General features: G+C 31.2%; 1 protein-coding gene and 1 long non-coding RNA gene across 3 annotated transcripts; one reads left to right on the forward strand and one right to left on the reverse strand.

The window, feature by feature from the left end:
• The first annotated feature begins 11 nt into the window (after nt 1-11).
• Nucleotides 12-24,828, forward strand: yellow-e3 (L-dopachrome tautomerase yellow-e3). Of its 2 annotated transcripts, none has more exons than XM_075298060.1 (5): nt 12-289; nt 830-1,020; nt 1,377-1,755; nt 18,617-18,981; nt 24,554-24,828. In XM_075298060.1, exons 1-5 carry the CDS (start codon nt 64-66, stop codon nt 24,674-24,676), a joined length of 1,284 nt encoding a protein of 427 aa, XP_075154175.1. In that variant the 5' UTR covers nt 12-63; the 3' UTR covers nt 24,677-24,828. The 2 variants fall into 2 exon arrangements, with proteins under 2 accessions (XP_075154175.1, XP_075154177.1); XM_075298062.1 differs by having other exon boundaries at nt 18,749-18,981.
• LOC142227530 (uncharacterized) lies at nt 24,743-25,337 on the reverse strand. Its single transcript, XR_012719885.1, has 2 exons — nt 25,005-25,337; nt 24,743-24,943 (listed from the first exon to the last, which is right to left on the reverse strand). It is a non-coding gene; the product is annotated as an uncharacterized LOC142227530 (long non-coding RNA).

Here is a 25,337-nt window from a genome sequence, read left to right on the forward strand (position 1 = left end):
TGTGGCCAAGGCGAAGTAAAGACGTTCTATTTAATCGGAAGTATAGTGAAAGTTCTTATAAGTATGTTTGGTTTGGCAATTGCTTTGATTTATGGTTGTTGTTTAGTCTCGAAGGATGTAGTTACTGAGGCACGCCTGCATCAAAGGAATTTCTTTACATTGTACAAATGGACTAAGGGTATTGAAATGACATTCCCAACAGAAATGGTTAAAGATATGGCTTTAAACGCGGGCTACTACGATTTGAACAGAATACAATTACCAGTGGATATTGACATTGAGTACAGAGGTAAAACCCATGTTGTTAAGAGAAATTCCAATATTCTAAATTAATGTATGATTATACACTGAAAAAAGCATAACTGGTTCCAAAGATTTCGTCTTTACTAATGATTTTGGTATTGATTCCATGCCAAAGAAGCTGAGAATTCAAGTAACGATAATTTTAAGACGCGATTCTCTATTAAATTTGGAGCAAACTTGAAGAAAAATTTAAAATGTTCGTTTTTCAAGTTGTTTTCTTCATATGCTATCAAAGTCCTTTACAAGCGCGTTAACGACAACACAATTGTTCAAATTCAGCCTCGACTTCAAGCAGAAATTATGCTATGCAAATGAGTTAATTTTTCTTAAATTGTGTCTGTCTTGTCTGTCTGTCTTTCATAAAATTTTTAACTCTAATTTATCCCTTCAAAATATGACAAAACATTGTAAAATTCATCGACATTTATTCAAATCTGAACAACTTCTGGATCACATTGTGGGGATCCAACTCTCTTGGGAGCTCTTTTTTTACTGGGATGCGAATCTAATTATTTTTTTATTTTAGATAATAACACATTTAGAACTTTTTTGACAATACCACGTCTCAATTTTGGCGTTCCCTACTCATTGGCCACAATAATTTCAAATGATCGTGGAAAGCAGCTAAATCCGAAGGTTGAATCCTTCCCTAGCTATGAATGGCACCATAGTCATGGTACCAATTGTACTGGAATAACCTCCGCTCTGAGAACATATGTAAGTATGAAAAAATATGTATTTCGAGCGCATTATTTAAGTACTTGTCTTAATAATAGGACAAGCTAAGCAAGAGAGCGCCCAATTTAAAATGGTAAATACCATCTCATACAGGTAAATAAAAGTTTTCATTACTTTTACCTGTATGAGATGATATTCAATAATAAATACATTTTTGTGGGGGGGTTAGTCTCCCCTTTTGATTTTGAAAACTATTTTAAATGAGATCAATGGGATTCATTGTAATTATTGTAAAGCTATGACATTAATATATTTATTTAAAAACGAACAAAGTTCTTAAATGAAATGATAAAAATGTAATGTATAAATGTAAGCATATTATTGTATACTTTTAGATCGATGAATGTAGACGACTATGGGTCTTGGACTCAGGCCAAATCCATTCTCTTCAGTTGTGTGCTCCACAAATTCTAGTATTCGATTTGACATCAAACGAATTGATCGAACGGTATGTGTTCCCTGCAAACAACTACAAAGCTGGTATCTCAGTCTATACAGACATGGTTGCGGATATACCATCCAGAGACGATTGTAAGAATACCCATTTATATGTAGCCGATGCCTGGGGCCACGGTTTAATTGTCTACGATATGCTGAGACACAAATCATGGCGTATTGAACACGATCTTATGAAACCGGATAGAACATTGATCAACAATGTCCACGACGGAATATTCACCGTAAGTCTTAGCCCGAAGAATAGAAAACTGGAAGGTATGTATCTGTTTTATTTGTTTATACATTTGAAAAAAATCTTGAACAGCGTTCGAATTTGATAAACACCAAAACAAGAACGTTCGTTGTCTTTTTTTCATGAATGCCTTTCTTAGTTTAATGATTTACCCTACGCCCCACACGCAGAGCAGAAACGGATTTGTCAAGATCACATTCGAAGACCAAAATAAAATGATTTGTTTCTTGTGGCAAATAATATATTTTGCCGTAACCATGATCTCGCAATTAAGCTGTTACGATCTTGACATAACGAATTTCAATTAAAAGAAAATTTTTACTGTGGTCTTCGACAAAAATGTAGTTCTCCCAATTAAATTGGCATGGGCGCAATCTAAAATATTGTCATCTTTAAGAAATACTAAATACAAATAACATATATGTGGATCTATGACAAAACTGCATAAGTCTAAAAACTCAATTGTACAGGAGAGCGAAAATACACCTTTAAGGGGTCACAAAAAATTAATGTAGAAAACATCAGGAAAGTGTTTAATATTTGCGTGATAGACCTTAATTTTCCACTTTACCAAATTCACCAGAAAAATTACTGACTTATGTTGTTTTGTCAATTGAAATGTTATTTCAAAAAATAATATATCTCTATTTATAGTTTTTTCTCGCATTGAATCCTGACTAAGAAAACAACACAACTGAAGTTAAATGTGCCTTTGTTTGAATCTGTTATTCGACAAAACACCATGACTCGAGATATTTTGTCTTTTTTTTAAGAAATTGATCAATTACAGAGTGTACACCCTCACAAAAAATCGCTTCTGTAACATATACTCCCAAACATATTTTGCTTCAAGCATATACATTTTTGGGTATTGCCCAAACATTTATATGTTTGATCTCTACCAATATATAATATGTTTGAAAGCATATTGGTCTAAACAATATATGTTTGGGTAGTCTAAGTTCCAAACATTTTGTATTTTTGCATCCAAATTCAATAATGTTGTCTTCTAAAAAACAATATGTTATTATGTGACCATATAATATGTTTGGAAGCATTTTGCACCCAAAAATATTATATGCTTAAAAAAAATTCTCCCAAACAATATTGTGCTCAAAATTTTATTTTTTACACCTTTTTCTGTAATACAAACATTGAAGAAGAAATTATTCAATTTTATGATTTTTTTATTTTAATTTTACCTTTTGCCGGACGGGGATTCGAACAGCGGACCACACAGTTTGTAAGGATCAAAGAAGTAGCTGATCAATTGCCCAAGGAAAAATAAAATGTTAATTTTGTAATAACAAGCAACAACCACCAACTTAATTCAATATCGCTCCCTGTTAAATAGCGCTCCAAGCTACTAAACACATATATGTTTATAGGCTATTTCTAAATTAATATATGTTTGCATCCAAGCATATTATATTTACAAACATTTTATGTCCCAAACATAATATGTTCTAACATATTAACATATATGTCCCAAACATGTTATGCTAGTTTATGAACATTATATGCTTGCACTCAAAAATATTGTGTTTAAGAATTTGTGTTCCAAACATATAATGTTTATAGCCAAACATATGAAAAACAGTCTTTTTCATCCGTGTAGGCTTATGTTGTTTTGTCAAAAATATCATACAAGTATTTTGAATATGTATTTGACAACATATGTTGTTTTGTCAAAATTAAACTTAAAAATTCGACTATGTATGTCCCACAAGGCAACGACCACTACTTGGTACCATAGTCAATTACAATTCCAAAATTCACACGGACGAAAAATACTGTTTTCCACATGTTTGGGTGTAAACATTATATGTTTGGAACGCAAATTTCTTAACACAATATTTTTAAGTGCAAGCATATAATATTCACAAGCATGTTTGGGTCATTTTTGTTAATATGTTGTTTTGTTAATATGTCACGGAGACACAATTTGCGAAGAATTCAGATCCGTAAATTAAACCCGGTATCAAAAGACTTTTTGCCAGGAGAAGTCGAATATTGACTGGTGTGTATGAATAAGTAACCCCATAAAGCACGTAACTTTGCATATGTCTGACCAACGACTGTGTTTATGTTACATGACTAGACCAACTCAATGTGTTATTGAAAACCACTCCTATTTATACCCAGGGCTACCAATAAAATTTCAAGAATAATCGTCACTTTTTTCCGAAAAAATCGTCATAATCGTCACTTCCATTTTAAAAATCGTCAAAAAATCTGCAATGTTAATAATATTAAAACCAAAATAATTTTTTGATTAAAAACAAAACCATTTATTTCATATAAAGAAAAGAAAAATTAACACAACAAAATCATAATGAATTCAGTCTTGTATAAAAATAAAATTTAAAAATAAAAAACATTTTTATACAATGCTATGAAATTCAAAACATAGTATAACAAATATTTTTTTTAAATATAGTTTCACTTCAGTAAGTTTTTTATTTAAAAATAAAAATAAAGAACTTTAATATTTACATATATGTTGCCCGATTTTCCAAAATTTGACAATTTGCACAAATTTTATTAAAAATAAAATTTAGCAAAATTTTCTATAGAAATAAAATTTTGACAAAATGTTCTACCGATATAAAGGCTTGACAAAGTTTTCAATAGAAATAAAATTTTGACAAAATTCTCTATAGAAATAAAATGTTGACAAATTTTTTATGGAAATAAAATTTTGACAAAATTTTCTATAGAAATAAAATTTTGAAAAAAAATCTATGGAAATAAAATTTTGCGGAAATTTTCTATAGAAATAAAATTTTTACAACTTTTTCTGTAGGAATAAAATTTTAACAAAATTTTTTATAGAAATACATTTTTGACAAAATTATGTACAGATATAAAGGCTTGAGAAAGTTTTCTATAGAAATAAAATTTTGACAAAATTCTCTATAGAAATAAAATGTTGACAAATGTTTTTGATAGAAATAATATTTTGACAAAAATTTCTATAGAAATACAATTTTGACAAAATTTTCTATAGAAATACAATTTTGACAAAATTTTCTGCAGATATAAAGGCTTGAGAAAGTTTTCTATAGAAATAAAATTTTGACAAAATTCTCTATAGAAATAAAATGTTGACAAATGTTTTTGTAGAAATACAATTTTGACAAAATTTTCTAAAGAAATACAATTTTGACAAAATTTTGTATAGAAATAAAATTTTGACAAAATATTCTATAGAAAAAAATGTTGACAAAATTTTCTATAGAAATAAAATTTTGACAAAATTTTCTATAGAAATAAAATGTTGACAAAATTTTCTACGGAACTAAAATGTTGACCAAATTTTCTATAAAAATAAAATTTTGACAAAATTTTCTATGGAAATAAAATTTTGCAAAAAAATCTATAGAAATAAAATCTTGCCAAATTTTTCTATAGAAATAAAATTTTGCCGAAATTTTCTATAGAAATAAAATTTTAACAAAATTTTCTATAGAAAAAAAATTTTGACAAAATTTTCTATAAAAATAAAATTTGACAAACTTTTCTACACGGATGAAAAAGACTGTTTTTCATATGTTTGGCTATAAACATTATATGTTTGGAACACAAATTTTTAAACACAATATTTTTGAGTGTAAGCATATAATGTTCATAAACTAGCATAACATGTTTGGGACATATATGTTAATATGTTAGAACATATTATGTTTGGGACATAAAATGTTTGTAAATATAATATGCTTGGATGCAAACATATATTAATTTAGAAATAGCCTATTAACATATATGTGTTTAGTAGCTTGGAGCGCTATTTAACAGGGAGCGATATTGAATTAAGTTGGTGGTTGTTGCTTGTTATTACAAAATTAACATTTTATTTTTCCTTGGGCAATTGATCAGCTACTTCTTTGATCCTTACAAACTGTGTGGTCCGCTGTTCGAATCCCCGTCCGGCAAAAGGTAAAATTAAAATTAAAAAAAAAAATCATACAATTGAATAGTTTCTTCTACAATGTTTGTATTACAGAAAAAGGTGCTAAGAACTAAAAAATCTCGTGGAAGTGAGAAAGATGTGGGGGAATATACAATTAGGCAGAAACAAAATTTTGAGCATTCAGGTCGAAAACCTATGTTGGTAGCACCTATATTACCTGTTTATTTTCATAATTCATTATGGTTGTAAATATATAAATAAATAAATAAAATTTTGAGCACAATATTGTTTGGGAGAATTTTTTTAAGCATATAATATTTTTGGGTGCAAAATGCTTCCAAACATATTATACGTTCACATAATAACATATTGTTTTTTGGAAGACAACATTATTGAATTTGGATGCAAAAATACAAAATGTTTGGAACTTAGACTACCCAAACATATATTGTTTAGACCAATATGCTTTCAAACATATTATATATTGGAAGAGATCAAACATATAAATGTTTGGGCAATTACCAAAAATGTATATGCTTGAAGCAAAATATGTTTGGGAGTATATGTTACAGAAGCGATTTTTTGTGAGCGTGTATAGAAGTAAAATTTTGAAAAAAAAAAAACAATTCTATAGAAATAAAAATGTACCGACATTTTCTATAGAACTTAAATTTTGAAAACTTTTTCTGTGGAAATAAAATTTTAACAAAATTTTCTATAGAAATAAAATTTTGACAAAATTATCTATAGAAATAAAATTTTGGTAAAGTGAGGTATAGCTCCTACATGTGTGAAATCTCTAGCAAAAACTTGCAATTGCTCTATCTGACTATTGTCAAATGTATTCTCTCTTTTGGTGGCTCTAAATGTGTAAACGAACTGCTTCTAGTCCAAATTTTTGAACCGAACTAATATCGTCATTTTTGGTGCAAAAATCGGAAAATCGGCATATGCTATTTTTTGAGTAAAAAATCGTCAAAATGCCGATAAATCGGCAAAATTGGCAGCCCTGTTTATACCCACCACCATAGAATGGTGATGGGGGTATAATAAGTTTGTCATTCCGTGTGTAACACATCGAAATATCGTTTTCCGACTATATAAAGCATATATATTCTTGATCAGGGAGAAATTCTAAGACGATATAAGCATGTCCGTCTGTCTGTCTATTGTAATCACGCTACAGCCTTCAATAATGGCGCTATCGTCTGGAAATTTGGCACAGATTTGTTTTTTGTTTGCAGGCAGGTCAAGTTCGAAGATGGGCTATATTGGTCCAAGTTTTGATATAGTCCCCATATAAACCGACTTCCTGATTTGGGGTATTGGGCTTATAAAAACCGTAGTTTTTATACAATTTGCATGAAATTGAAAATGTAGAGGTACCATAAAAAGGTGTGCCATCGGTCCATGTTTTGGTTGTCATATAGACCGATCTCCCGATTTTGTTTCTTGGACTTCTAGAAACTGTATTTACTATCCGATTTGCCTGAAATTGGAAATCTAGAGATATTTTGGGACCATAAAGAGGTGTGTCGAAAATGGTCCGTATCGGTCCTTCTTCTTGGGCGTCTAGAAACTATCCGATTTGCCTGAAATTGGAAATCTAGACGTATTTTGGGACCATAAAGAGGTGTGTCGAAAATGGTCCGTATCGGTCCGTGTTTTGGTATAGCCCCCATATAGACCAATCTCCCGATTTTGCTTCTTGGGCGTCTATAAACTGTATTTTCTATCCGATTTGCCAAAAATTGAAAATCTAGAGGTATAAAAGAAAACACTTCTTTCAGGGTAAAAAAGGCGCACTGATCATGAAAATTGCTTGAAATTGAAAGTAAAATTTCCAGATTTTACTCATCGTATTCATTTAAATATTGTCGGAAAAAATCTACAGATTTAAGATTTCAAATCAAGGCGTTATTTCATCATATATACGATATGTTTATGATTTCTCTAAAACTCAAACAAAATTGGTTCACATAAATCGGATCTAGTCTTCATAGGTAGAATCGGATTGAACTGATTTGCTTGGGAGAAAATTTGTTATCAAACCCCCTAAAAATCTATATATTATCAAGAAACCCGCTACGACGAAGAGTTTTCAAAGTAAACTATTATATTTGATTCATGGTGGTGGGTATTTAAGATTCGGCCCGGCCGAACTTACTGCTGTATATACTTGTTTTTACTTGTTTTTTCGACAAAACACCATGACTCGAAATATGTTGTTTTGTAAACAAAATTGGTCAATTACACAAACCTTATGGACTTATGTTTTTTTGTCAAAAGTATTATACAAATATTTCGATTTTATTTTACAACATATAATGAGATATGTTTTGTCAAAATTAAACTTAAAAAATTCGCGACTTATGTTGTTTTCACCATTATATACCTAACAATTTTGGGCAGATGTTGAAAATCTGTAAACACAGACAAATGCGCCTTCAAAACCTACACACTACATACAATTTTGTAGAATTTGTCCTATGGGGTTATGGGGTTTGGTCATAAGTCCGCAGATATTATTTTCCCAAAACTATATGTTTGTCCATAATAATAACACATATTTATGATCAAATAGTTCCACGCAGAAAAAACTTTTAATAGTTCAAAAAATGTACTCTAATATAGTAAATTTTTCGTAACCACAACGAAAATTAACTTAGTTAAAGGAAAATTTCTGTAATTTTTTTTTTTTGTAGTTCACTAACTACGAAATGAGAAGGATTTTTCTTAAATAAATGTCCATCGCAGTAGTTGATGCATCGTTGATTGTATTATAAAAATACATAGGCAATATAAAAATCTTACTACAAAATGTGGACAATTTACTAGAAAAAGCTTATTCTCATTATACCCTTCACCACTACTGTGTTACAGGGTATAATAAGTTTGTGCATTTGTATGTAACGCCAAGAAGGAAAAGTCTGAGACCCATCGTTTAGTATACCGATCGTCTTAGAATTAAATTCTGAGTCGATTTAGCGATGTCCGTCTGTCTGTCTGTCTGTCTGTCTGTCTGTCTGTCCGTCTGTCTGTCTGTCTGTTGATGTATTTTTGTGTGCAAAGTACAGCTCGCAGTTTTAATCCGATTATCCCAAAATTTGGTATAGGGTCCTGTTTCGGCTCAAAGACGATCCCTATTGATTTTGGAAAAAATCGGTTCAGATTTAGATATAGCTGCCATATATATTTTTCACCGATCTGGTCATAATTGGCGTGTATATCAACCGATCTTCCTCAAATTCCGTAAATCCGAATATTTTATGAGTCTCGAAAAACTTGCAAAATATCAGCCAAATCGGTTCAGATTTAGATATAGCTCCCATATATAGCTTTCGCCCGATTTACACTCAAATGACCACAGAGGCCAATTTTTTCCTCCGATTTAGTTGAAATTTTGCACAGGGAGTGTAATTAGCATTGTAGCTATGCGTGTCAAATTTGGTTGAAATCGGTTCAGATTTAGATATAGCTCCCATATATAGCTTTCGCCCGATTTACACTCATATGACCACAGAGGCCAATTTTTTGCTCCGATTTGGTTGAAATTTTGCACAGGGAGTAGAATTAGCATTGTAGCTATGCGTGCCAAATTTGGTTGAAATCGGTTCAGATTTAGATATATCTCCCATATATAGCTTTCGCCCGATTTATACTCATATGACCGTAGAGGCCAATTTTTAACTCCGATTTAGTTGAAATTTTACACAGGGAGTAGAATTAGCATTGTAGCTATGTGTGCCAAATTTGGTTGAAATCGGTTCAGATTTAGATATAGCTCCCATATATATGTTTTTCTGATTTCGACAAAAATGGTCAAAATACCAACAATTTCCTTGTAAAATCGCCACTGCTTAGTCGAAAAGTTGTAAAAATGACTCTAATTTTCCTAAACTTCTAATGCATATATATCGGGCAATAAATCATAAATAAACTTTTGCGAACATTGTGTTCCACCCTAGTGCATTAGCCGACTTAAATTTTGAGTCTATAGATTTTGTAGAAGTCTATCAAATTCTTCCAGATCGAGTGATATTTAAATGTATGTATTTGGGACAAACCTTTATATATAGCCCCCAACACATTTGACGGATGTGATATGGTATCGAAAATTTAGATCTACAAAGTGGTGCAGGGTATAATATAGTCGGCCCGCCCGACTTTAGACTTTCCTTACTGGTTTTTTACTAAAATTGTGTTCCACCCTAGTGCATTAGCCAACTTAAATTTTGAGTCTATAGATTTTGTAAAAGTCTATCAAATTCTGTCCAAATCGAGTGATATTGAAATGTATGTAATTGGGACAAACCTTTATATATAGAACCCAACACATTTGTCGGATGTGATATGGTATCGAAAATTTAGATCTACAAAGTGGTGCAGGGTATAATATAGTCGGCCCCGCCCGACTTTAGACTTTCCTTACTTGTTTTTATTATAAGTTGGAGTATTTTTCCTCGTATTGAAAGTTTTAGATAAAGTAGAATAAAAAGTAGTTAATATAATCCTTGACGGGAAAAGCGAGATCAGAAGGGGATCGTGTGTGTGGTTTTTTATACCCTTCACCACTACTGTGGTACAGGGTATAATAAGTTTGTGCATTTGTATGTAACGCCAAGAAGGAAAAGTCTGAGACCCATCGTTTAGTATACCGATCGTCTTAGAATTAAATTCTGAGTCGATTTAGCGATGTCCGTCTGTCTGTCTGTCCGTCTGTCTGTTGATGTATTTTTGTGTGCAAAGTACAGCTCGCAGTTTTAGTCCGATTGTCCTAAAATTGGGTATGGGGTCCTGTTTCGGCTCAAAGACGATCCCTATTGATTTTGGAAAAAATCGGTTCAGATTTAGATAAAGCTGCCATATATATTTTTCACCGATCTGGTCATAATTGGCGTGTATATCAACCGATCTTCCTCAAATTCCGTACATCCGAATATTTTATGAGTCTCGAAAAACTTGCAAAATATCATCCAAATCGGTTCAGATTTAGATATAGCTCCCACATATAGCTTTCGCCCGATTTACACTCCTTTGTCCACAGAGGCCAATTTTTTGCTCCGATTTAGTTGACATTTTGCACAGGGAGTAGAATTAGCATTATAGCTATGCGTGTCAAATTTGGTGGAAATCGGTTCAGATTTAGATATAGCTCCCATATATAGCTTTCGCCCGATTTACACTCATATGACCACTGAGGCCAATCTTTTACTCCGATTTGATTGAAATTTTGCACAGGGAGTAGAATGGGCATTGTAGCTATGCGTGCCAAATTTGGTTGAAATCGGTTCAGATTTAGATATAGCTCCCATATATAGCTTTCGCCCGATTTACACTCATAAGACCACAGGGGCTAATTTTTTGCTCCGATTTAGTTGAAATTTTGCACAGGGAGTAGAATTAGCATTGTTGCTATGCGTGCCAAATTAAGTTGAAATCGGTTCAGATTTAGATATAGCTCCCATATATATGTTTTTCTGATTTCGACAAAAATGGTCAAAATACCAACATTTTCCTTGTAAAATCGCCACTGCTTAGTCGAAAAGTTGAAAAAATGACTCTAATTTTCTTAAACTTCTAATACATATATATCGAGCGATAAATCATAAATAAATTTTTGCGAAGTTTCCTTAAGATTGCTTCAGATTTAAATGTTTCCCATATTTTTTTACTAACATTGTGTTCCACCCTAGTGCATTAGCCGACTTAAATTTTGAGTCTATAGATTTTGTAAAAGTCTATCAAAGTCTGTCCAGATTGAGTGATATTTAAATGTATGTATTTGAGACAAACCTTTATATATAGCACCCAACACATTTGACGGATGTGATATGGTATCGAAATCTACAAAGTTGCTGCTTTTGTTTTTCTTTACTGCAGGTATGTGTCCTTTTATGACTATCCGCGTAAAAATTGGGGGATCTGATTTGATATGGTTAGATCTGAGCCAAGACATGGTCAGATCTGAGCAGATCTGAAAAATGGTTATATCTGGTCAGATCTAAATACTATGAAATTGGATGTGATCAGATGTCAAAAATGAGACACATCTAATCAGATCTAATTTGATATGATTGTATATTATTTGAAACATTTGTACACCCAGAAAAGGAATATGATCACCTCGAACATGTTTTAAGAGCAAAATGTTATTTTTGGGTGGTGACCATGTAACATGGTTTTCGCAACCATGTTATTTTCTCGGATTTCATGTATCTGATTTCGGCAAGCAGGTTATATTTGACCAGAAAATAAAATTTTAGTGACAAACATGTTACATGGTCACCATACAAAAATAACATTTTGCTCTTGAAACATGTTTGAGGTGATCATATTCCTTCTCTGCGTGTATCTTTCGAGATATTTCAACAGCATAGGAAGCCCATAATTTGTATATAATATGAGATATATTATTTTATTTAATAATACAAAAAGTATATGCATTACATACACTCAAAAAAATGTAAATTAAATTCCATCAAAGCCAATTAACGAGGTATTGGCAGTTGAGTTGGAGAGTTGTCCAGGGTTTTTTTTCGTTTGTTTTTCTTTAAGGTAAATAGTTTTAGGAATTTCTTTGGATCACTCTTCTTTAAGTTGCAATAAAAGTTGCTTTTGAATGCAAGGCGGGCATGGTAACCAGTATCACCGTTGTTTCCTTTTTCCTAATCTAGAAAATATTAAAACAATGTATGAAAAGGACTACGAAGGAAATGACAAATACAATCTACTACCTACATAATCTCCGCAATAAAAGAAACTGCATTTTACCAAAGGAACACAAATAAAACAATTATATTGTATTTCTTAATTTTCTCGCTTTTCTTGTGTTAAATTCGTTTAGAAATGATGCTCCTGACGGTGGTTACAGTTCACATAATTACATTGAGGTTTTTGTTGAAACTGATGGGCCGTTCACACTAAACCGTTCGAATTGGTTTGTAGAATTTAATGGAAACATGAAGGACTTTTACATTTATTATAACATATGATAGAGGAAAACAAATCTTTTGTTATTTGAATTTTAACAAGTACAACTTACGCAATTTATAAATGTAAAACGCATTAAACAAAATTTACTATATATATATATTAAAAAAAATCATTGTTGTAGTCGCAGAATCCGGAATTCCATCGGAAACTCATCTTGACTAATGATTTCATTAACCTTCGGTGCCTGCTTCAATAAGCAAAATTGTCAAATCTGAAGCTCAGAAAATCAAGGAGGCCCCTCCATCCTCAAGGTACGACTGTTTGGATATCTGGACAACGTTTGTATTTAACAATTACGTGCCATACAAACAACCAAACCGTTGCTATTCAGTTCTGTTGATACATTTATGATGTATTTTTTCGCTTCAGAAAACAGTATTTTACCAAACCACGAAATTCCTTTTTGTCCATTTTTTCACAATAACAAAAGTTTCTTCACAAAAGACGCTCTACCTCACAAACTAATTGACTTACAGACGTCAAATTTTGACACGAATCATTTGAAGGTTGGTACTAAAGGGTGATTCTTTTGAGGTTAGGATTTTCATGCATTAGTATTTGACAGATCACGCGGGATTTCAGACATGGTGTCAAAGAGAAAGATGCTCAGTATGCTTTGACATTTCATCATGAATAGCCGAACGATCTGCCACAACGTCGAATTTTCAGTGAATGGGCCCTAGAAAAGTTGGCAGAAAATCCGCTTTTTTATCGACAAATTTTGTTCAGCGATGAGGCTCATTTCTGGTTGAATGGCTACGTAAATAAGCAAAATTGCCGCATTTGGAGTGAAGAGCAACCAGAAGCCGTTCAAGAACTGCCCATGCATCCCGAAAAATGCACTGTTTGGTGTGGTTTGTACGCTGGTGGAATCATTGGACCGTATTTTTTCAAAGATGCTGTTGGACGCAACGTTACGGTGAATGGCGATCGCTATCGTTCGATGCTAACAAACTTTTTGTTGCCAAAAATGGAAGAACTGAACTTGGTTGACATGTGGTTTCAACAAGATGGCGCTACATGCCACACAGCTCGCGATTCTATGGCCATTTTGAGGGAAAACTTCGGAGAACAATTCATCTCAAGAAATGGACCGGCAAGTTGGCCACCAAGATCCTGCGATTTGACGCCTTTAGACTATTTTTTGTGGGGCTACGTCAAGTCTAAAGTCTACAGAAATAAGCCAGCAACTATTCCAGCTTTGGAAGACAACATTTCCGAAGAAATTCGGGCTATTCCGGCCGAAATGCTCGAAAAAGTTGCCCAAAATTGGACTTTCCGAATGGACCACCTAAGACGCAGCCGCGGTCAACATTTAAATGAAATTATCTTCAAAAAGTAAATGTCATGGACCAATCTAACGTTTCAAATAAAGAACCGATGAGATTTTGCAAATTTTATGCGTTTTTTTTTTTTTAAAGTTATCAAGCTCTTAACAAATCACCCTTTATATAAAAATAATATGCATTTAATACTAGCGACGCCATCTATGTGTCAGACCGGGGACTTATCAGCCAAACTGTTATTTTTGTTAATGATTTAAAATTTTTGATTTTAAATTGATTTACATGAAAAATAAACGTCATTATGAGTGGTAATAGGTTGATTTTTATTTACACAGATTGGAGGTGAAAACATTTTTTTGACAAAAATTTCTAAAGGTACTAAGTTCGAGTTTAGTCGCTAAAATCAAGAATAAATCAGTAAGATACTATAAAAGTACACGTCTTTGATGCCAAACTTTTATAAAGTTTATATTCTTTAAAATGGATTATTAAAGAAAAGTAATCTTGAAAAAATGGCGATTTTAGCGGCGAAACTAGAACTTAATACCCACCATTAATACTAAATAACTGACCAGTGGAAATTTTGTCTAATTTTATAATATTTTTTATTACAAATATATTCTGAGAAGAATTTCAAAAACGTCCCATTAGTCCATGGATATGATTCCACTAATGTACCTACTGGATGGATTTTTTCAAAGTGATAAGTTTTTCTATAAACGGTATTTCGTCCATTTGTAATAAAACAAAAATTTCAACTTATTAAAAGTAATTATTTTCATTTGCAGCTAGAGAGGTTCTAATGGTTAATATTCGTACTGTTTAATGCTAACTAAGTTGGCTTTAAGCTGGCTTAGAAAATTTACTTGTATTGTAAGAAAAGTTTATTAGTTGTATACAGGCTTGTTGTGCCTTTTATGGCTTAATTTATCTACTTTTTGGAAAATTATACTGAAAAACAGTTTATTTGAAACCAATTTCTTAATATAGTTTTCCCAAAAAAATTTTCTGGGTAGGAGGAATATTTTGAATGAGTGTGAGTACATTCTTCCCATACCGTAGTAATAATGAACTTAAATGCGATGCAATGCATGAACTAATTTATAAGAAAATCATGAACTTATCTAGACGAAAAAAAATCTTTGGCGCCAAATCATGGTCACTTACTACGGTTTAGTTTATTTTTCGTAAACAATAGTTAACTTTTTTTTCGGTGCAATGATATTTGTCTTGTCATTCAAATATAATAGTTTGTGTCATTAGTTAATATGTCTTTGGAGCATATTTTTTCTCTAAGAAAAAATCCATCCAACAACAAATACATAGTGCAATAAATAGAAAAGAAGATAAAGATAATACAAACGCAATTTATACAATAGCTTTAGTTTAGTCGATATTCAACTGTGATCTAGATAACAGGAAAGCTCTGTTATATTTAGTTTTTAATCTGCAATTATTTAAAAGTTTTATGGTGGTCTCATGTTATATTAAACACCATCCCTGAAGAAGCTGGAAACACCTAGCGAAACGTTGGATGACAAAAATGAAATAAAATAATCTTTTATTCGCATTAAAATACATGACCCAAAAATAACAATAAATATTTAAAACAATTAAAAACGTCGAATCGAAAATAAAATGTTGGTTTCCATTTGAATACTACTTTGTTTGAGTTCAAAAATAATTCTTCTCAGCTATGTGTACCAAAATGTAAGGGGAAGGTACACGCACAGAAAACCCATGTTTGGACATGGTTGCCGCATTCATTTAATGCTTATCTAGAGCATGTAATTGCCGCGAAACCCATGTATTTTGTCTTTGTAAAAATAGGTTTCGAGCGGAGAAAAATGTATGGTGGCAATAAGCATTTGAATGGTTCTTAAATACCGCAAACATGTTCTATCATTTGAATGATAGAATTTGAGACCATTAAATGGTCGGGAAAAGCATGTACCTGACCATTCAATTTTTTTACTTTTTTGCAGGGAAAAAAGTATTTTTATAGGTTACGTATAGACATGTCTAGAACCATTACATGGCCATAAAGACCATGTACATTGTTTTTGTGACCATTTACTTTTTTAATTTTGTATCGAAAAGAATTTTATAAAAACATTGACAGGTACACACGATTTTCATTTTGCGCATCAGTCGTGTGTTGTTTCTTGGAATGGACGGAGAATACGGAATTACTGTGTTTTGTGTTAATTTATTTATTCAGAAGTGGCACGTGGTTTTGTGTGAACACAAAAAAGGAAAGTGTAATTGAAAAAAATTTACCTTTTTTTGTTCTGCATTTTGCTATATGGATCATTTATTTTTATTTGCAGTTACATGATGTCTGCGTTTGTACATTTGATGGGCACGATGTAAATATGGAATAATTACTTATTGTTGATATTGAAATAAAATAGTGTGTAAAAATATATGATGTTTGCTTGAACGGCATTATAAATACAAAAAAACAATGAATTAATTTATAAAAAAATAAAAACAAATAAATAAAGTTAATTTTGTGTTTTCTTTTCTCAAGTGGCGCCCTTTTTTCGACGATGAAAAAAGTTTTTTCATAAAGATCAAAACATTTTAGGTTGTGACCATGTTCTTTTAACTAGAAGAAAACCCTTTTTAATGAACACCATACCATTTTAAATCGTGACCATTGTCTTTTCATTCAAACAAAATTCTTTTTATCAATATAATAACATTTTAGATGAGGACAATTATATTTTTCTTAGAACCATGCACACTGAGCCAACATGGTTGCAGGTTAAAATTGTACATGGTCGCCGCGAAAATAGCTCGTATCATATTATTTTGCTCTTCGAATATGATTGTGACAATCATGTTTCTTCTCTGCATGTATTAGGTCTATGAACTTAGTATAAACATTTTTTTAAACAAAAAATATGTTGTTTCGCGACAAGTACACCCAGAAAAAAGTGACCCCTTCTTTAAGTTAAAATGAACTAATTGGGAAGAAAGTTGAACTTCGTATAGCACCAAAGACATTTTTATTTTTTTGAACGATGTGATTTTCGTTGAAATTAGATAGAATGCATTCCATATATTAGTTAACATTTTCCTATATGTATGTACCACCATACTACAGAATGAAAAAATTTGACTGAATTGAATTCATATATGGAATGATTTTATTGAACTTTTTTCATTCATTGGGACAAATCTTACATATTTTTACTTCAAACTTAGAACCGCCTACCTTCGTTTTTAAATACAATTTTATTTATTTATATAGGCAATTTTTTATTCAATAAAATACATGCTTTATTAATATATTAAATATATTTATTAAGAATCAACAGCATCGACTGGCCTTGAAATATTAGTTTATTATTCCACTATTTCCAATTTCCATGTAATGTCGTCAACTGTAAAACGCATTTTTCCTTCTTCTTGTACCTTTCACTTTTAATAAGTTGCTGCGTAACGAGTTTTTCCTCCTTTTACAATTTCAATACCTATAAATAAAAAATCATAAACCAATTTTTTTCACTAAAGGTTAGCGTCACTGAATGTTACCTGTTAATTGAAGATTCCAAAATGAAGACGAATGAAGGGATTGTTATTCTGTTTTCTTTCTTTATACACCATCACGAACATAGTTTTTTCTCACTAATTTAAAATAACAAATATTTTATATATTTTATTTATTATATTATTTTACTATATTATTTTTTAACAATTCCTCCGTATACCACAACAACGCGATTCCAACTAAAAAACAACCCACGCGCAAACATACCGATTACATCAATGACAGTTATCGATTACAGGTAGATAAAAGAAATATAGGAAAATTTCCTATATTCTAACAAGTGTGTCCCCTTAAGTTTTAAAATGATTGAATACTTCTTAGTACGAATGAATTAAAATATTTTTCTACGCCAAGTGTTATTCGTATGTATGATAAGCTTTCCATAAAAAATGAAGTCAGAATTATCATTTTATAAGAAATTTTACTAAATTTGAGTAAACTTGGTTTTAGTTCATATTTTGTTTATTTTTACGAATGCTTTGTTATCAGTGAATAAAGTTTTCTTGTTCAGTAGTAAATTCTTATACCCAGCGAAGAAAACAGAATTAGTAAAATGCCATTCTATTAATGAACTATTATTCTAGTTAATGAACTATTCCTAACTGCTTTAAGTTTAGGATTTTTTTACTGAAGCAAGTAAATTTTATTATTTTAAACAAAATTTTAACTTAATGGAAATAAATTGGCTAAACTAAATAAATGAACATGTTTTCCTTTAGTTCCCACTTTTTTTTGTGTGTATAACTTCTATTATCTTTAAACTTCTAAATGTGGTAACATATTAAAAAATCGATTCTAAACATAATATACTACTTTTTATACACAATGTATTGTGTTAAAAATGTTTGGAACAAACATCTTATTTTTGTACCCAATCAAATCAAAGCAAACTTTTTCTTCCATGAACACCCATACTGAAATCAATCAATTAAGATTTCCGGCACAGTTTGAACGTAGTTTAAAGGAAATGTCCACAAATATGAAGCACTACGTTAGGTTAGGTTAGGTTAGGTTAGGTGGCAGCCCGATGTATCAGGCTCACTTAAACTATTCAGTCCATTGTGATACCACATTGGTACATTTAAGTATTTAAGAAAATTGAAATAATATAATTCATTTTTTTATTGCAGATCGCTATTTATATTTTCATTCATTAAATAGTCATAAAGAAATACGATTACATTTGAAAATAGTTAATAATGAGTCCATGTGGTACTATCCAAAAGACTATCATCCAACAGACAAATACTTCACGATTCTAGGTTCTCGTGGTACCCAGTGTGAATCGGAAGTAATGGACTCTTCTGGAAATCTCTATTGCTCCTTAATAGGTTCCAACGCTTTGGTCAGCTGGAAGGAAAATATCCCTTATTCTGCTGATAATATAAATGTAATGGCTTACAGCACAGAGCAATGGCGCTTTGTAACTGGGTTAAAATTGGCAATGAATCTTAATGATGAAGAAGAGTTATGGGCGCTTAGCACGGAGCCAAAGGTGAGTAGTATAACATATATTTTAATAGAAACACAAACATATGTTTTTATATTTGGTAAATATCACAAGATTTCCAACACCAAATATAGAAACATTATATATATTTTATTAATGACATAGGCGTAGCTAAAGGGGTTTGGCATCTCCCCCAAGTATTTCCTCAAACTGTGTTATATATCTTCACCCAAAGAAATTTGTTAGTTCAAACAGAAGAAAGCTCTGCTAAAACAACAAAAAGCCTGCTGAAAAAGAGAAAGCAGTCACTGTTTGCTGAACTAGCAAACATTGTCTGCTATTTGTAAGCTCGATTACATTAAAACATGTTTTAGTTAGCCTGAAACAAGTAAAAATGTCAACTTATGCTATGTTTCCACCGACTCGTTTTCCTCATTCGTTATTCCAAAACATTTCACTGTTCACACCGGGTTGAGATGTTTTAGTTTGACAGTTACCATGGAAACTAGAAATTCACATTTACTCGAAATTCACATACACGCAGAGAAGGAATATGATCACCTCAAACATGTTTCAAGAGCAAAATGTTATTTTTGTATGGTGACCATGTAACATATTTGTCACTAAAATTTTATTTTCTCGTCAAATATAACCTGCTTGCCGTAATCAGATACATGATTTCCGAGAGAATAGCATGGTTGCGAAAACCATGTTACATGGTCACCACCCAAAAATAACATTTTGCTCTTAAATATGTTTGAGGTTATCATATTCCTTCTCTGGGTGTATATACAACCTATGTTCAAATAATTACCGCGAGCGCAAAGGGAAAAAATTTTGTATGTTATTTTCACATGTCCATGTTCTTAAAAGCCTTTGTTTATTCTTTTTTTCGATGAAACTTATTTCAATATTTTGACATATATTTTGAATAGGGTATTTTATTCGGGGTATATTCCAAATTAGGTGGGTTCACATTCTAAAATTGACGTGTTTTGGAGGAAAACTTGTGTTTTGAACATGTTTTTTAGTATGGCGAAAACGACTCGTTTTGAAGTGCTTATAAAGGGAAAACATTTCAAACTCCAAAACATGCTTGGTGAGAACACCGTATTAGGGGCCTAACACAATTAAAATCTTGATAGAATAAGAGAGGTGTCTGTTCTACAAAAACAACATTTTCTATTCGCTAAATGTCAAAAGCAAGCACAAGTGCTTATTCCAACAAGTGGTTCCTTAAGCAACAAGTACCTAGCAACGCATGTTATTTGTTTATTGTTTATATATTTTTCAAGTATATTACCAAGCAACGCATGTTTATTACTCTTCTTCTACATTAAAATTTTAATTCTTTTCGCAACGACAACATTGTTTTGTTTGGTTTTTATGACGTTGGAGAAGAGAACATTAAAAAACAAGTAAGTAAAGTGTAAAGTCGGGCGGGGCCGACTATATTATACCCTTCACCCTTATGTAGGCCATGTATAGTAGTGACATGTATAGTTAGAATAATAATGCTGCTATCTAAAATGCGAAATTTCACGTAAATGTGACTATAACTTGGGCCCCCCTGGTCATATGAGTGCAAATCGGACGGAAGATATATCTGGGAGCCATATCTAACTCTGAACCGATTTCAACCAAATTTGGCACAATTACCGCTACTACTAAACGTACTCCTAGTGCGAAATTTGAAGCAAATTACGGCAAAACCCTGGATTTTGAGGCCATATAAGTTCAAATCGGACGAAAGAGATATATGGGAGCTATATCTAAATCTGAATCGATTTTGATCATATTTGGCATATACAATAGTATCGTTAAAAGTACCGCTTGTGCAAAATTTGAAGTAAGTCAGGACAAAACTCAGGCTGTTGTGACCATATAAGTCCAAATCGGACGAAAAATATATATGGGAGCTATATCTAAATCTGAATCGATTTTGACCATATTTGGCACATACAATAGTATCGTTAAAAGTATCGCTTGTGCAAAATTTGAAGTAAGTCAGGGCAAAACTCTGGCTTTTGAGACCATATAAGTCCAAATCGGGCGAAAGATATATATGTGAGCTATATCTAAATCTGAACCGATCTTAGCAAAATTTGACACACTTAACGATACTATTAAACGTACCCCTTGTGCAAAATTTGAAGCAAATCACGGCAAAACTATATGGCAGCTATATCTAAATTTGAACCGATTTCAATCAAATTTGCCAAGCATTGGTAGAATGTCAATTTTACACTCTGTGCAAAATTTCACGAAGATCGGTAGTAAACTTTGGCCTCTGTGGTCATATGAGTCTAAATCGGACGAAAGATATATATGGGAGATATATCTAAATCTGAACCGATTTGGCTGATATTTTGCAAGATTTTCGAAATGCATAAAATATTTGGATGTACGGTACTTCAAGAAAATCGGTTGATAAACAGGCTAACTATGACCAAATCGGGGATAAATATATATGACAGCTATATCTAAGTCTGAACCGATTTTTTCCAAAACCAATAGCGATTGTCTCTGTCCCAAGAAACGGCCCTATGCCAAATTTGAGGACGATCGGACTTAAATTGCGAGCTGTACTTTGTGCACAAAATTACATATACAGACAGACGGACGGACAGACAGACAGACGGATATCGCTAAATCGACTCAGAATTTAATTCAAAGCTGATCGGTATACTAAAAGATGGGTCTATGACCACTATTTCTTGGCGTTACATACAAATGCACAAACTTATTATACCCTGTACCACAGTAGTGGTGAAGGGTACACGCAAAGAAAAAAAACGTTTGGAAAACCTGTACCGAAAACGTTTTTCTTTTGTTAGAGTTTTTTGAATTGCTTCGAAAATTTTAAACTTTTATCACCAAAAAAATTCGTTTGTTACAAAGTTTTTATTTTTTCAATAAAAAAAGTTATTTTTGAAACAACAACAGGGTCCATTTCGTTTATATCAAACACTGTTCTTTTCAGACTTTTGGTCTTTAATAAAACACATTTTACAGTTCAAAATTTAATATAGTACAATGTAATGTTGAACATTTTTTTCGGTATCTTCCGAACATATGTAGAATGTATGTAAAAAAAAAAAAAAAACAAAAAAAAACTTTGGTCGAAGCAGGGATCGAACCCACGACCCTTGGCATGAGAGTCAGACGTAGCAACCACTGCTCCACGGTGCCAAACTAAATGTTTGTTTCTGTTAAATAAACTTTGTTTATTCGGTTCGTGGGCGCCGCAAGCTATGCTATATAAATATAACTTATATGGATATTTATCTATTGATGACCATAACAGGTACATAGCTCAGTGGTTAGTGTGTTGGCTTACAAAGTGCATGGTCCGCGGTTCGATTCTCCGTCCAGGCGAAAGGTAAAAAAATTTTAAAAATTTATAAAATCGTATAATTTCTTCTACATTGTTTGTATTACAGAAAAAGGTGCTAAGAACTAAAAATATTCGTGGAAGTGAGAAAGATGTGAGGGAAAATGCAATTAGCCAGAAAAATTTTTTTTTTTGAGTTAGTCTTTATGAAATTGTTTTTACATCCTGGAAAAGAATAAACGTTTATCACAAAAAGTATATACTTTTCTTCCAAATACACTTCCTTACAGCGAAAAGCAAATGAGAAACGAACTTTGTTTGTCTAAAATTTCGTTTGGGAGGAAAGAATTATTTTTTTGCGTGTATAAATAGAATCATCCGTTTCGCAGACACTACCTATTAGTTTTATCATGAACATCTCCAAACAATACGAAACACTGTCATCAGCTGTTTAAAAACTATCACAGAAAACAGGTGAAATCTTACATTTTTAATGTATAAAATGCTAAAATAGTATTTCGGGATAGAACAACAGTGCAACGATTTTCTGGATAGCCCATACAAATGTTGCATCCAGTGCCAAAAGAAAACAGCCCTAATATGTTCATTATTGTTTTTCAATATACACATTACCATTATAAAATAATTCCAAGGTGGTTGCAGTATTAAAAAACAAAAACAACAAAATTCAAGTACATCCAGAAGTAAATATTGTTTACAAATTTAATGTTATGCTATGTTCCCCCCGACTCGTTTTCCTCATTCGTTTTTCCAAAACATTTCACCGTTCACACCGGGTTGAAATGTTTTAGTTTGACAGTTACCATGGAAACTAGAAATTCACATTTACTCGAAATTCACATATATGCAACCAATGTCCAAATAATTACCGCGAGCGCAAAGGGAAAAAAATTAATGTTATTTTCACATGTCCATGTTAAAAGCCTTTGTTTATTCTTTTTTTTTTTTCTATGAAACTTATTTCAATATTTTGAAACTTATTTCAATATTTTGAATAGGGTATATTCCAAATTAGGTGGGTTCACATTCTAAAATTGACCTGTTTTGGAGGAAAACTTGTGTTTTTAACCTGTTTTTTAGTATGGCGAAAACGACTCGTTTTGAAGTGCTTATAAGGGGAAATATTTCAAACCCCAAAACATGCTTGGTGAGAACACCGTATTATTAGTAAACAAAAAATATTAAATATTTTCATGTTTTTTTTTTTTTTTTCATTTTAATGTTAGTAAGCAATAGTAACATATGTAAGCAATAGTAACCAGACATATTTTTGACATAATAACATGCGGCATGTAAAATGTAACCAATGGTAACAAAACACGTGTTTGACAGTTGGATATACTCAGCTGTGAACAGCTGACTGTGATGTAGTGCCTTTAGTAGTTTTACCATGGAAATATGTCCAAATTGCATAAGTAATTGAAAAGGTAGTCGTAAAGCATTAGATGACATTCAAGGAATAAATAAACTATCGAACATATTACTTGTGTTCTATTTCCGATAATAAATGTAGTAAAAATTAAAGGGAAAACAATTTTTAGAATAGTGAGGAAACCTTGTAAATACTTGGACCATATATATATATATATATATATATATATATATACATATATATATATATATATATATATATATATATATATATATATATATATATATATATATATATATATATATATATATATATATATATATATATATATATATATATATATATATATATAGATATATATATATATATATATATACACAGTCTCACATAAGTTTACATACCCTTGAGGTTTTTACCTTATAACTAAACATGTTTCTTGTTGTTGTTTATAATCCAGACTAAAAACATCTTCTTGAAAATAGACAAATACTTTGTTTTTCAAATTAATTTACAAAATCTAAAGCATATATATGCATATTTTATTATATTTTAATAATTAAAGAAAATACAATTTCTTAAACCGTATGTAAACTTGTGTAAGACTGTGTATATATATATATATATATATATATATATATATATATATATATATATATATATATATATATATATATATATATATATATATATATATATATATATATATATATATATATATATATATATATATATATATATATATATATATATATATATATATATATATATATATATATATATATATATATATATATATATATATATAAATATATATATATATATATATTATTTATTTTTAAATTTTTTTGTCTGCTTTCTATTTTATAATCATTTGACTTTCATTACAATAGTTATTCGTTGGCAAGGGAATGCGGACTAAAACGACCATGTATCAAATTATTGGCTGCCGTATTAATAATTTACATCGCAACGAGTTGTGTTCGGTTGGAACGCATGACGTAAAAATGATGTGAGCACTTTTAAGAACAAAAACTTTGGTTATGATATAGATTTGTAAATGACTATAATTAAATAAAAAATTTTAGTTATATTTATACTAACATATTTATTTGGTAAAGACAAAATTATATAAAATAAATGTTCACATTTTATATTTCAATTAAAACATTTGTATTGTTATTTCTCATTTTCACTAATTATTATGAAAGGTACCAAGGTATGTTAAATATACTTCAAACAACAGGAATCTTGATAGATGGATTTTTGGGCGTTTGTTCATCCTATAAAACAAATTTTATATTTTACTAAATATATATCTTTTACAAAAACTGTAACTTTTACATGTGATTACGTTAACTGTTCAAAAGCAAAGAGATGGAGAAAGGTATCGTTGACGTCTAGTTAAAACGCATACAAATGTAACAAATGATTTCTATTCGATGTAAAGGTTGAATTACACACCATGCGTCAATCCGTGCGTTGATGGAAGAGTTGATTTTTTTTATGTTTGCGGCAGACTATTCGAGTTTTTGATTTCAAAGAGAAATTTCAACTCTTCAATCATCGGACGCATTGTACGCATTGAACGCATGGTATGTAATTCTACCTTAATACAAATACATAAACAACTAAGTTTGTGTTAGTAAAAGCTTTGTACAAATAATGAGGATTAAA

The sequence above is a fragment of the Haematobia irritans genome, chromosome 1, assembly GCF_050003625.1.
Source record: "Haematobia irritans isolate KBUSLIRL chromosome 1, ASM5000362v1, whole genome shotgun sequence".
In the NCBI taxonomy this organism is placed as follows: domain Eukaryota; kingdom Metazoa; phylum Arthropoda; class Insecta; order Diptera; family Muscidae; genus Haematobia; species Haematobia irritans.